This window comes from Lithobates pipiens, unplaced genomic scaffold, assembly GCF_037356315.1.
Source record: "Lithobates pipiens isolate NorthernLeopardFrog02 unplaced genomic scaffold, aLitPip1_a1.2 Scaffold_35, whole genome shotgun sequence".
Classification (NCBI taxonomy): Eukaryota; Metazoa; Chordata; class Amphibia; order Anura; family Ranidae; genus Lithobates; species Lithobates pipiens.
In genome coordinates this window covers 4,879,023-4,892,401 of record NW_027507811.1, presented here as the reverse complement: position 1 = coordinate 4,892,401, position 13,379 = coordinate 4,879,023, and the positions used below count along the sequence as shown (strand labels likewise).

At 49.0% G+C, this 13,379-nt stretch overlaps 3 protein-coding genes across 3 annotated transcripts in view; 2 read left to right on the top strand and 1 right to left on the bottom strand.

Moving 5' to 3' along the window:
- LOC143955908 (uncharacterized) overlaps positions 1-13,379 on the bottom strand; it is an 865,587-nt gene that overhangs the window by 805,530 nt on the left and 46,678 nt on the right. The window lies entirely within an intron of this gene.
- The window catches only part of LOC143955348 (uncharacterized), a 316,606-nt gene that overhangs the window by 289,735 nt on the left and 13,492 nt on the right, over positions 1-13,379 (top strand). The window contains 1 exon segment of the mRNA XM_077465415.1: positions 3,503-4,469. Coding sequence (XP_077321541.1) covers positions 3,503-4,469 — 967 coding nt within the window.
- On the top strand, positions 488-3,576 carry LOC143955913 (uncharacterized). Its single transcript, XM_077466036.1, has 5 exons — positions 488-552; positions 1,822-1,950; positions 2,516-2,708; positions 2,825-2,961; positions 3,043-3,576. The coding sequence occupies exons 2-5, from the start codon at positions 1,855-1,857 to the stop codon at positions 3,244-3,246; spliced, it is 630 nt and encodes a 209-aa protein (XP_077322162.1). The 5' UTR covers positions 488-552; positions 1,822-1,854; the 3' UTR covers positions 3,247-3,576.

Sequence of the window (13,379 nt, the reverse complement as noted above, 5' to 3'; positions counted from 1 at the left end):
GAGAAGGACTCCCTTATATCAGTGGTCAGTGTAGTGGTCCCTTACCTTGGTGACCAATGGGAGAAGGACCCCCTTGTATCAGAGGTCAGTGTAGTGGTCCCTTACATTGGTGACCAATGGGAAAAAGACTCCCGTATATCAGTGATCAGTGTAGTGGTCCCTTACATTGGTGACCAATGGGAGAAGGACTCCCGTATATCAGTGTAGTGGTCCTTTACATTGGTGACGACCCCCTTGTATCAGAGGTCAGTGTAGTGGTCTCTTACATTGGTGACAGTAATATATTTCTCTCCCCCTTGGTGGGAGTGGAGATGACCCCATCTATAAGGATATACAGTACATACACACACAGCACAAGGCCGCGTTCACACTACGAGATGTCTCTGGGGTGCAGTTCCTCTAATCTCCACAAGATGGTGATCTCACTTCTACCTAGACAGGAAGTCTCTATGGAAGACAGGAAGTGATGTCAGTTACAGACAGGAAGTTCTGGGTGAGAGGTGAGTCGGGAGGAAGTAGAGAGGAGACGTTGCTGGAGGTGGAGCAGAGGAGGTAATAAGATCTTATTTTCTATTTACATCGGGGTCGGAACATTCATTTCATTTCGGAGATACATTTTAGTAATATGGGCGTCTTAATAAACAGCACTGACAATAAATAGACAAGACACTGACCATACATGCTCTACAGAGGGCAATTATTACACTACACAGGCAGCCAATGGGCAATCATTACACTATGCAGCCAACACAATGTTGGAGTGCCGGGGTCAGGAGTATGGAGCATAGAGCCACTTACATTGCTGGTCAGGAGGAAGAAAACATTCCCCAGCCTGCCATGAAGAATCTGTTCCATCATTGGTGTCAGAGGGAGAAAGATACTGAGGGAAGTAGAGTAGATGAGGGGGTACTGAGGCTGAAGGGATTTGGGGCCCTGAGGGGGCAGTGGAGTTGAGCGGCTCTGGGCCCTTTATAGGGTAGGTGGGCAGCAGGGCTCTGATGGAAGAGGAAGCTGTAAGGCTCACGGAGACTATAAGGTAGGGAGGAGGACACTTGGTCTATGATGGTCCTCCCACCTGCACTTACTTTACAGACCTCCTTACTGAACTCCTGCCAGGAGATGAAGGCGACCTTCACCTTCTTACCATCCAATTAAACTTAGATAACAAATGAAATAAATAAGGGCAGTCCTTCACCCCTTGGTGCGCACTCGTACTTAGAGGAGGTCTGTGTAGCATCCAGGTGGTCATGGGTCTGTGTTGTGGTTCTTGTCCAGGACATTCCCATGACACGGGGGGCCCGGTGCTGGATTTCAGAGCCCCAGGAACCCACCACCACTCTATACAATGTCCTGGATAAAACAACATATTTGGCAACCAATAGAAAACAAACCTCTCACCGCCCGTTGTGCACCTCCTATCAACACTGGACTGCCATTGGAGGAAAGAGAACAAACCCCTCCCCCACAGCTCTCTACTGCACCAGCTGCATCCTAATGTTATCCAATCCAATCCAATCCCTTCTCTTACTGCAGAGTGACAGGGACATAACTCCAGTCAGCAGGCTGCCGGAGACTGGAGCCTTGCACCCGGAGTTCTGCCAATTATCCGGATTTGTTGGGAACTCCAGCCAAATGTCCGAACGTTCCCCTTCCTGGACATCATGATGACCCAACATTTGTGGTCGCAATAAACACTGTGTTCTTCTGGCTCCCCCCTCCAATTCCTTTTGGGAGAACACAATAGATCCACCCCCTCACATCCACATCCTATTATTGTGTGACCAATACCATCCAAATAATTCTTACTTTCATTTCCCAAAGTTATCCGTCTACAAGGAGGGCTGTATAGATCAAATGACGCCACCCATGAAGATGGAGGAGGACCGGAGTCACATGACTGAGGAGATACTAAACCTCACCCTGGAGATCATCTACCTGCTGACCGGAGAGGTGAGGAGGATTCTGGAAGGTCACATGACATCACTCTTATCTCTATTAATAACACACAGACCTGACCGGAGAGGTGAGGAGGATTCTGGGAGGTCACATGACATCACTCTTATCTCTATTAATAATACACAGACCTGACCGGAGAGGTGAGGAGGATTCTGGGAGGTCACATGACATCACTCTTATCTCTATTAATAAAACACAGACCTGACCGGAGAGGTGAGGAGGATTCTGGGAGGTCACATGACATCACTCTTATCTCTATTAATAATACACAGACCTGACCGGAGAGGTGAGGGGGATTCTGGGAGGTCACATGACATCACTCTTATCTCTATTAATAAAACACAGACCTGACCGGAGAGGTGAGGAGGATTCTGGGAGGTCACATGACATCACTCTTATCTCTATTAATAAAACACAGACCTGACCGGAGAGGTGAGGAGGATTCTGGGAGGTCACATGACATCACTCTTATCTCTATTAATAAAACACAGACCTGAACGGAGAGGTGAGGAGGATTTTGGGATTCTAACATGATGTTCCTATTGGTTCTCCAATACAGAGATTTCCTCTTGTGAAGTCAGGTGATCATGTGACCATCACAGTGCCTCCATGTGACTCCCTAAAACCTGAGAGACACAACATGGAGAAGATTCTAGAAGTCACCAAGAAGATGATGGAGCTGCTGACAGGAGAGGTGAGCGGAGCCGGGAAGGACGTCATGATGGCCAATCAGCCGCCCCTCACATCACCGGGTAAGAGGAGACTTTATTGTAAAGGAGAGAGCAGTACGGAGGCTCCACCTAGATCCCCCATCATCTGATAAACACATAGAAACAATGTATTCAGTCAGTGTGTGTGTTTCCTACAGATGGATCCAGTAATGGGAACCCACCAGAGAGATGTCCCCGTCCTCTGTATTCCCGGGATTCCACACAGGAAGGTCACACCATCCCCCATTGTTACCCCAAGGCTGGCGCATCGAGAACACAGACTCTTGGAGATGATGTGAGGATATTTTATGTGATGTCACTATAATAAAGCTTATATTTTTCAATTGATATTTTCTCTCTCATTCTCTTGGTTTAGGGTGAAGATCTGATTGTTATAAAAGTTGAGGTGAAATCAGAAGAAGAAGAGAGGTATGTGAGGGATGATCAGCAGTCTATGGAGGAGGATGGAATAACGGGGACATTTATAGAGGAGGACACTCCTACAGAGATCAGCACAGGTGGGTCATTAACACTAAATCCATTCCTCCACCCATACTGCTCACTGATTGGTCCAGAGTAGGGCGGGGGCTGGGTGATATCAGCCTGTAATCCCCTGGTCACTTTCCTGAGCTGTGTTCCCCGTCCTGTATTCCTGGATTTCTCTCCGATAATCTTCCTTCTCTGTGCTGCCGACACAATTTATGTATCTAGACTGGATTTATGGAGATTCTGGGGATCAGCAAAATGTTGGCTTCTAGTTTCACCATTTTCTCAACCTACCCGATGCCCTGAGTGTAGCAAAAACAGGAAATAAACATCTGATATATGGTCCTAAGTGTTGTATCTTATACAATATGTTGTACATTACATAGTCCTGACTTCTATCCTCTGCTATATATATAAATGTTGTCTCACTTTGTCTCCAGACTGTAAAGTAGAAGATGAGGACATCACACAGTATAGTCCAGGAGAAAACCCGACTACCTCAAATGTCCATCCGGCACCACACAGTGTAGATGGACCATCGTATTCCTCTTATCCCGAGGAACCTCAGACTGTGCGGGACGGTGCCGGACCATCGTATTCCTCTTATCCCGAGGAACCTCAGACTGTGCGGGATGGTGCCGGACCATCGTATTCCTCTTATCCTGAGGAACCTCAGACTGTGCGGGACGGTGCCGCCCTTCCAACAGATAAGAAGTTTTCCTGCACTGAGTGTGGGAAGTGTTTTCATTTTAAATCTCATCTTAAAGTGCATAAAAGATCTCACACAGGTGAGAATGTGGTTTCCTGTTCTGAGTGCGGAAAATGTTTTGTAAAAAAATCGGAACTTGTAAAACATCAGAGGTCTCACACGGGGGAGAAGCCGTATTCCTGTCCTGAGTGCGGGAAACGTTTTTCAGAGAAATCCAATCTTTACACACATCAGAGATCTCACACGGGGGAGAAGCCGTATTCCTGTCCTGAGTGCGGAAAATGTTTTTCACTGAAGTCCGTTCTTAATAATCATCAGAGATCTCACACGGGGGAAAAGCCGTATTTCTGTCTTGAGTGCGGGAAAAGTTTTTTACAGAACTCCCATCTTTACAGACATCAGAGATTGCACACGGGGGAGAAGCCACATTCCTGTCCTCAGTGCGGTAAACGCTTTGTACGAAAATCAGAACTTGTCATACATCAGAGATCTCACACGGGGGAGAAGCCATTTTCTTGTCCTGAGTGCGGGAAATGTTTTACACAGAAGTCCCATCTTTACAGACATCGGAGATCTCACACGAGGGAGAAGCCACTTTCCTGTCCTGAGTGAGGGAATTGCTCCTCACTGAAGTCCGGTCTTCCTGTACATCAAGGATTCCAACACAACCCTCGAGGTGTATTAATGACTTGAGTGCGGGAAATGTCTTCTATGTGAATTTTGCTGGACATCACAGCTCTCATACTTTAGAGATTGCACACGGGGGGAGAAGCCGTGCTGCTATCCTTAGTGTGGGAAAACATTTTCGGTTATGTCTAATCTTTACAAACATCAGAGATTGCACACGGGGAAAAAGCCACTTTCCGGTTCCTGAGTGAGGGAGATCTCTACAGATGTACCACCCACTGTGTACAGTGTGGGAAAATTTAGATGGGCTCTTCTCTAGGCAGAGGAGGCGGGGTTAATTTGTTTAGAGTTAGTTGGCAGAGCCCCAAGGGCAGAGGAGCAGAGATGAGGCCTAAATATTTATGTAGCCTCCTCCAATCCCTGGGTGGGGATGGCCCAGAAGGTGGAGAGATAGGCCATAAATATTCTGAAGCCTGGCCATGTGATGTGCAGGATCCAGGGGACCCCTGTGCTGGGGGGGGGGCAGAGCTGTGGCAGCCCCACTCTTTGGGGGCACAGCCCCCCTAATCCATGCGCCCGGCCCCTAATCTCCATTCAGGGCGCCGGACGCATGGATTTCAAATTTTTTTTTTTTAGAAGCACATGATTGGAGCCTAAGGTTGTAATTGGCTTCAAAAAGGTTGGGCTCGGGGCGCAAAGCACTGCGCCCCAAGCCCACCCACTTGTGCGGTGGTGGTTGGAGCAGATAAGGAGAGGAGGAGTAGAGGAGCGGAGGAGGAGGCGGGGGGGGGGAGCTGGCAGCAGCCAATGAGATTGCAGTCTCCATGGGTGACACGTGCAGAGGCAGAGTTGCTGTGTGGCCTGAGCTGGGAGAAGAAAGATGGCGATGTTTGTCGTTGGAGCGTGCCGCCGACTGGCTCTGTTCACCTGGCTGCTCTCCTACTGCTTCGTCCATCTGCTGTGCATGGACATCACGGTGGCCAAGAAGGAAGTGAGGCCATGAATGGGGTAAGTACAGGCCCGGCCGTTGTTTGCCCCCATCACCCCCCCAACAATGTTTGCTCGGTTGGTATTTTGGGACTCGGTTAATGACGTAGCTGGGGGCAGAGTTGTGGACGGCTTTGTAAATTATTGTTAGTACTTAGAATTTTTTTTGTTTGGGTGAGTGGAAGCCAGTGGAGAGATTGGTAGAGAGGGGTGGAGGACACTGAATGGAGGCCAGTGGAGGGATTGGTAGAGAGGGGTGGAGGACACTGAATGGAGGCCAGTGGAGGGATTGGCAGAGAGGGGTGGAGGACACTGAATGGAAACCAGTGGAGGGATTGGTAGAGAGGGGTGGAGGACACTGAATGGAGGCCAGTGGAGGGATTGGTAGAGAGGGGTGGAGGACACTGAATGGAGGCCAGTGGAGGGATTGGTAGAGAGGGGTGGAGGACACTGAATGGAAGCCAGTGGAGGGATTGGTAGAGAGGGGTGGAGGACACTGAATGGAAACCAGTGGAGGGATTGGTAGAGAGGGGTGGAGGACACTGAATGGAGGCCAGTGGAGGGATTGGTAGAGAGGGGTGGAGGACACTGAATGGAAGCCAGTGGAGGGATTGGCAGAGAGGGGTGGAGGACACTGAATGGAGACCAGTGGAGGGATTGGCAGAGAGGGGTGGAGGACACTGAATGGAGGCCAGTGGAGGGATTGGTAGAGAGGGGTGGAGGACACTGAATGGAGGTCAGTGGAGGGATTGGTAGAGAGGGGTGGAGGACACTGAATGGAGGCCAGTGAAGGGATTGGCAGAGAGGGGTGGAGGACACTGAATGGAGACCAGTGGAGGGATTGGTAGAGAGGGGTGGAGGACACTGAATGGAGGCCAGTGAAGGGATTGGCAGAGAGGGGTGGAGGACACTGAATGGAGGCCAGTGAAGGGATTGGCAGAGAGGGATGGAGGTCAGTGGAGGGATTGGTAGAGAGGGGTGGAGGACACTGAATGGAAGCCAGTGGAGGGATTGGTAGAGAGGGGTTGAGGGCACTGAATGGAGACCAGTGGAGGGATTGTCAGAGAGGGGTGAAGGACACTGAATGGAGGCCAGTGGAGGGATTGTAAGAGAGGGTTGGAGGACACTGAATGGAAGCCAGTGGAGGGATTGGCAGAGAGGGGCGGAGGACACTGAATGGAGACCAGTGGAGGGATTGGTAGAGAGGGGTGGAGGACACTGAATGGAAGCCAGTGGAGGGATTGGTAGAGAGGGGTGGAGGACACTGAATGGAGACCAGTGGAGGGATTGGTAGAGAGGGGTGGAGGACACTGAATGGAGACCAGTGGAGGGATTGGTAGAGAGGGGTGGAGGACACTGAATGGAAGCCAGTGGAGGGATTGGTAGAGAGGGGTGGAGGACACTGAATGGAAGCCAGTGGAGGGATTGGTAGAGAGGGGTTGAGGGCACTGAATGGAGACCAGTGGAGGGATTGTCAGAGAGGGGTGAAGGACACTGAATGGAGGCCAGTGAAGGGATTGTCAGAGAGGGGTGAAGGACACTGAATGGAGGCCAGTGGAGGGATTGTAAGAGAGGGTTGGAGGACACTGAATGGAAGCCAGTGGAGGGATTGGCAGAGAGGGGCGGAGGACACTGAATGGAGACCAGTGGAGGGATTGGTAGAGAGGGGTGGAGGACACTGAATGGAGACCAGTGGAGGGATTGGTAGAGAGGGGTGGAGGACACTGAATGGAAGCCAGTGGAGGGATTGGTAGAGAGGGGTTGAGGGCACTGAATGGAGACCAGTGGAGGGATTGTCAGAGAGGGGTGAAGGACACTGAATGGAGGCCAGTGGAGGGATTGTAAGAGAGGGTTGGAGGACACTGAATGGAAGCCAGTGGAGGGATTGGCAGAGAGGGGCGGAGGACACTGAATGGAGACCAGTGGAGGGATTGGTAGAGAGGGGTGGAGGACACTGAATGGATGGTAAGGTGGATGAATCTGGCAGCAGCATTAATTATGGACTGAAGGGGGGGGATAGTCTATATAAAGGTAGTCCAATGAGGAGTGAGTTGCTGTAGTCGAGGCGAGTATCGTTGATGAGTAGCTTCAACCACTCCACCCCAGAGCCTATACGAGGAGAAGCAGCCAGGTGCAATAGCCAGCTTGGTTACTGGCAAGGGACAGCTTAGAGCCAGTACAGCTACCCTACACCTCTTACTTAGGGAATCTAAGGACCAGCCAGGTGCCCTGGCATTTTCTATGGAGATGGAGCACCTGCATTCATTGTTTTTGAAATTCTTCCCCACCTGCTGATCCGGTTATCCTACGGGAGGAGAGCCCGGTGATTTTTCTGGTAGCCAGAGACCGTTTTAAGTCCTCAAGTTGCATTCAAGTTACGGTTCCCGGCATCCTGTAACTTTCCCATCCCTATCCAAGTTCCTCCCCTAATAAACCAAAAACAAAGCACCCTGGACTGGTTTTTGACTACTGAGTGAATGGCGGAAAATTCCTGCTGCCTGGCTGTGTATGTAAGGGGAACCTAAAAATTCAGCTGCCCTCACGGCGGTAGTGCTATACTGACATCAGAGATCTCACACGGGGGAGAAGCCACTTCCCTGTCCTGATTGAGGGAAATGTTCCTCACTGAAGTCCTGTCTTCCTGTACATCAGGGGGTCCCACACAACCCTGGAGGTGTATTAGTGAGTGCGGGAAATGTCTTGTATATGAATGTTGCTGGACATGTGGGGAAGAAGCACCCCCTGATATACACCTCAGATATACTCCATGGCTGATCTTCATCATGGAAGAAACAGTTGATAAGGAGATCAGAGATCACCAAAGACATGGATGAAGTGTTGTACCGGGTCAGCCATTGATAGCAGGAGAAAAATAAAAATGAAGTCATTACCTCTCATTGGCTGAGTATATTTTGTGGTGTAAACTCTTGGAAGAGGTCCGTTTTCTCAAGCCGTCTTCCAGGACAAAACACGTTATCCCCAGCACTTAAAAGGTGGTCCTTTAGGCTTTTTAAAATAAAAATGGAGTCATTACCTCTCATTGGCTGAGTACATTTTGTGGTGTAAACTCTTCCAAGAGGTCTGTTTTCTCAAGTCGTCTTCCAGGACGAAACGCGTTAACCGCACCACTTAAAAGGTGGTCCTCTAGGCCTTTTAAAATAAAAATGGAGTCATTACCTCTCATTGGCTGAGTACATTTTGTGGTGGAAGATTTCACAAACACTTACAGGTCTGTTTGTTAAACATTTGTTCAACGAATGTGAGCAGTGATTTTCTATGATCATCAGCGCCATCTAATGGCAATAGTGTGGTATTGTACTGTATTTGCTGGATTATGGCCACTAGATGGAGCTGATGATCATAGGAAATCACTGGGGGGGGGGGGGGGGATGCTTGTTATCATCGTCCAACAAATGTTATAATCGTCCAACAAATATTTTATAAATAGACCTCAACCATAGCCTGACCTTTTGACAAAGATGTCCTATGTAATGAATGATACAATAGTGCCATCTAGAGGTTGGATTGGTAAATGTTTCTCCCATTGAAACATAGTATTGAGAAAGGGGCCACACCCATGTGGGGGGATAATAAAACTTTCCAAATAAAAAGGCAACAACATAAGAAATGGCTCATAAGGAGATCAGAGATCACCAAAGACATGGATGAAGTGTTGTACCGTGTCGGCCATTGATAGCAGGAGAAAAATAAAAGTGGAGTCATTACCTCTCATTGGCTGAGTACATTTTGTGGTGTAAACTCTTGCAAGAGGTCTGTTTTCTCAAGCTGTCTTTCAGGACGAAACACGTCAACCCCACCACTTAAAAGGCTGTCCTCTAGGCCTTTTAAAATAAAAATGGAGTCATTACCTCTCATTGGCTGAGTACATTTTGTCGTGTAAATTCTTGCAAGAGGTCTGTTTTCTCAAGCCGTCTTTCAGGACGAAACACGTTAACCCCACCACTTAAAAGGCGGTCCTCTAGGCCTTTTAAAATAAAAATGGAGTCATTACCTCTCATTGGCTGAGTACATTTTGTGGTGGAAGATTTCACAAACACTTACAGGTAGGTTGCTTCTCTATGTACAGCTTGGAGAGCTAAGCACAGATCTTCTCTGGATATCGGCTGCCTCCAAACCTTCTGTCTTTTCATGTTTCCCAGACAGACTCCATGATGGTGAGATCAGGGCTCCGTGAGGGCCAAACCATCACTTCCAGGACTCCTTGTTCTTCTTTACACTGAAGATAGTTCTTAATGACATTGGCTGTATGTTTGGGGTGGTTGTCCTTCTGCAGAATACATTTGAGGCCAATCTCACACCTCCCTGATGGCATAGCATGATGGAGAGGTATCTGCCTGTATATCTCATCATTGAGGACACCATTGATCCTGACCAAATCTCCAACTTACTTTCCAGAAATTCATCCCCATACTTTCAAGGAACCTCCACCATGCTTCACAGTTGGCCGCAGACACTCATTATTGTGCCGCTCTCCAGCCCTTCCGCCAACAAACTGCCACCTGCTACAGCCAAACCATAGCACCTGCTGTCATTTTCTGCACCCAGTTCACGTGTTTTCCTTCATAGGATGTGGAAACAAGGCTAAGCGACTCAACTATGAACAAAAACTAAACATCCAAAAATGGAAAAGAGTTGGGACTTTACAAGTGCTGAAACCTCCTCTCAGAATTCCATACACAATCTTGAAGAACAAGGTTAGGACTCAGGGATTGGAATAGGGGCCTGCTCCATAGGTCAGAAGCCGTGTCCCCAGAGGTCAAGAGGCATGGCTGACCCACCCAAGTGTTCCGCCTGCCCCAACTAAATCGGGGAATGAACAAGTCGGGGAAAGCGTTAGGGCTAGGGGTTAGAGTTAGGGGGATAGGGTTTTTTTCATTGAAGAACAAGGTTAGGGCTCAGGGATTGGAATAGGGACCTGCTCCAAAGGTCAGAAGCTGTGCCCCCAGAGGTCAAGATGCGGGGCTGACCCACCCAAGTGTCCGCCTGCCCCAACTAAGTCGGGGAATGAACAAGTTGGGGAAAAGCAAAAATAAAAGTCAATTTTATTACACGAGTCATTAAATTTTTTTTCTAATGTTGATGATAGACACCCCTTAAAAACATAGGAGATCATCACAACTCATCGTAATACTAGAACCCCCCCCCCCAAGATAGTAAAAGTGCAGCCTCATCAGTGCACATGAGTGCAGCCTCATCAGTGCCCGGTATTGAGGTGGTTAAAACATGACTAGGGGGTGCCCTGATCCTGGCTGTGAAGGGGCACGTTCCTGCGATGCTGCAGCAGCTCTGACATTAATGCCGCGTACACACGATCGAATTGTCCGGCGTACTTAGTCCGCCGAAACGCGTTTCACCGGACAACCTGATCGTGTGTGGGCTTCAGCGGGCTTTCTCAGCATAAAGTCCGGTGGACTAAGGCCGCGTACACACGGGCGGATTGTCCGCCCAACTAAGTTCGTCAGACAGTCCGTCGTACTTTTGAATGAACGGACTTGACCACACACGATGAACGAACAGTCCGCCGAAAACGTGCGCGATGACGTGTACAGCACGTACGACGGGACTAGAAATTCGACGTCCAATACACTGCAATGCAACCTTCGGCCGTGTAAATCCTTTCTGAGCATGCGCCATACTTAGTCCGTCCAACTTGCCTACTCACGAGCGGACTGTCCGCTGAAACCAAGTTTCGACGGACAAAATTACGGAAATTCCGAAAGACTTAGTCCGCCAGACTGTCCGCTGAAAAAGTCAGCTGAAGCCCACACACGAGCGGATTGTCCGCTGAACTGTGTTTCAGCGGACTAAGTTGGCCGGACAGTCCGCCCGTGTGTACGCGGCCTTAGAAAGTATTTTTGCAGTCCAATCTTGGGTTTCAGCGGACAATACGTTCGTAAGTATGCTAGTCCGGCGGTCTAAGAAGGACGCATGCTCAGAAGCAAGTAGGAGAAGGAAGCTATTGGCTACTGGCTATTGAACTTCCTTTTTCTAGTCCCGTCGTACGTGCTGTACGTCATCACGCTAGCAATCGCCGGACTTTCCGCGTGTTCGTGTATGGCCAAGTCCGTGTATAGAAAGTCCGCCGGACTATCCGCCAGATTGTTTGCCGGACAATTCGATGGTGTGTACGCGGCCTTACGAAGAAAAAGGGGTTTTAAATTGCGTGAAATTTCTTTGTAAACGTCACTTTTCCCTGTAGCACATCCTACAGCAAGACTACAAAAAAAAAATTGCATAAACTTCCCTGAAATCACATAGGAGATCCTTTGGTTTGGTATGAGTATAAAGTGGAACTTCTATGAATATAAAGGAGAGCAAATGAGTATAAAGAGTATGAATATAAAGGGGAACAATCTAAAAAACAAAAAGAAAATGTGAGATCCTCCAGAAAAATCCACACCGGATCCATAATCCAAGCATGCAGCCTGGCCAGAAGTGAGGAAAACTTGCACTCCCACCCCCACCCCACACCGCCCAAACATGCATCCAACACGGGGAGGTTCCATGAATGGGTCGACCCTCAGAGAAGCACCTTTCCCCCACGTTGAAGGGGACAAGGACTTCTTCTCCACAATCCTGGCTGGTGGTTGTGGAGTCGAACCCCCTTCCTGTAATCAGAATCTGGAAGATCCTTTTACTATTAACCGCCCAGATACCCCTCCCCCTCCTTTTACTTGAATTGGTAGGCGGTGCATGGCACCCCACAGTACCACTAGCAATATGACGGCTCCCTGAGTTGTCATCATCTACATGAAAGAAGGGTTGGGAGAGTGGTGACATCATTGGCCAGTAATGCCAGTGGCCATATTTGGGAAGTGATGTCAGACATCCATGGTTCATAGGGACGAGGTGGGTTCCAAGCACCTGCTGCTTCTTTAGGCCCCAATGACAGCGGGAAGCTGTCATGTATAGAAGTAGTAGAAATATTGCTTCTATATCTGATGCTTGGCTCCTGACGAAAAGGGGCCCAGGACAACCAAAGTTTGACTCATCTCTACTTTATACCAATTAAACCGAGGGGCTCATCCCCAGTGGACTTCCTATATCAATGGTCAGTGTAGTGCTCCCTTATATTGGTGATCAATGGGAGAAAGACCCCCTTATATCAGTGGTCAGTGTAGTGGTCCCTTACGTTGGAGATCAATGGGAGAAGGACCCCCTTATATCAGAGGTCAGTGTAGTGGTCCCTTACGTTGGTAATCAATGGGAGAAAGACCCCCTTATATCGGAGGTCAGTGTAGTGGTCCCTTACGTTGGTGATCAATGGGAGAAGGACCCTCTTATATCAGTGTAGTGGTCCCTTAAGTTGGTGATCAATGGGAGAAGGACCCTCTTATATCAGTGGTCAGTGTAGTGGTCCCTTACATTGGTGACCAATAGGAGAAGGACCCCCTTATATAAGTGGTCAGTGTAGTGGTCCCTTACACTGGTGACCAATGGGAGAGGGACCCCCTTATATCAGAGGTCAGTGTAGTGGTCCCTTACATTGGTGACCAATGGGAGAGGGACCCCCTTATATCAGTGGTCAGTGTAGTGGTCCCTTACATTGGTGACCAATGGGAGAAGGACCCCCTTACATCAGAGGTCGGTGTAGTGGTCCCTTACATTAGTGATGATCAGTGGCCAGTGGGAGAAGGTCATTCTTACATTATCATCAGTGGGAAGTCTACCCCCCCCCCCCCTCCTTACAGTAGATACCAGACATCCCAAGTTTCCTGTGAGGTGTGGGAGTCTCACGCATTTCTGCGGCAGCTCCCACACACCCACAAGTTCCTCGCAATCTCCCGGGAATGATCTTTTTTTGGTCTCCTAAATTTAGTCTACTCCTCCCCCCGCTGACAGACAGAAGTAAGCATGGTGAGCCTCGGCTATCGCAGCCACCT

Excerpts from the sequence above, each read along its gene's own strand:
- LOC143955913 (XM_077466036.1), top strand. The coding sequence starts at position 1,855 with ATGACGCCACCCATGAAGATGGAGGAGGACCGGAGTCACATGACTGAG. Across the intron at positions 2,709-2,824 it reads GCCGCCCCTCACATCACCGG|ATGGATCCAGTAATGGGAAC; the intron begins GTAAGAGGAGAC and ends TGTTTCCTACAG. Across the intron at positions 2,962-3,042 it reads CACAGACTCTTGGAGATGAT|GGTGAAGATCTGATTGTTAT; the intron begins GTGAGGATATTT and ends CTCTTGGTTTAG.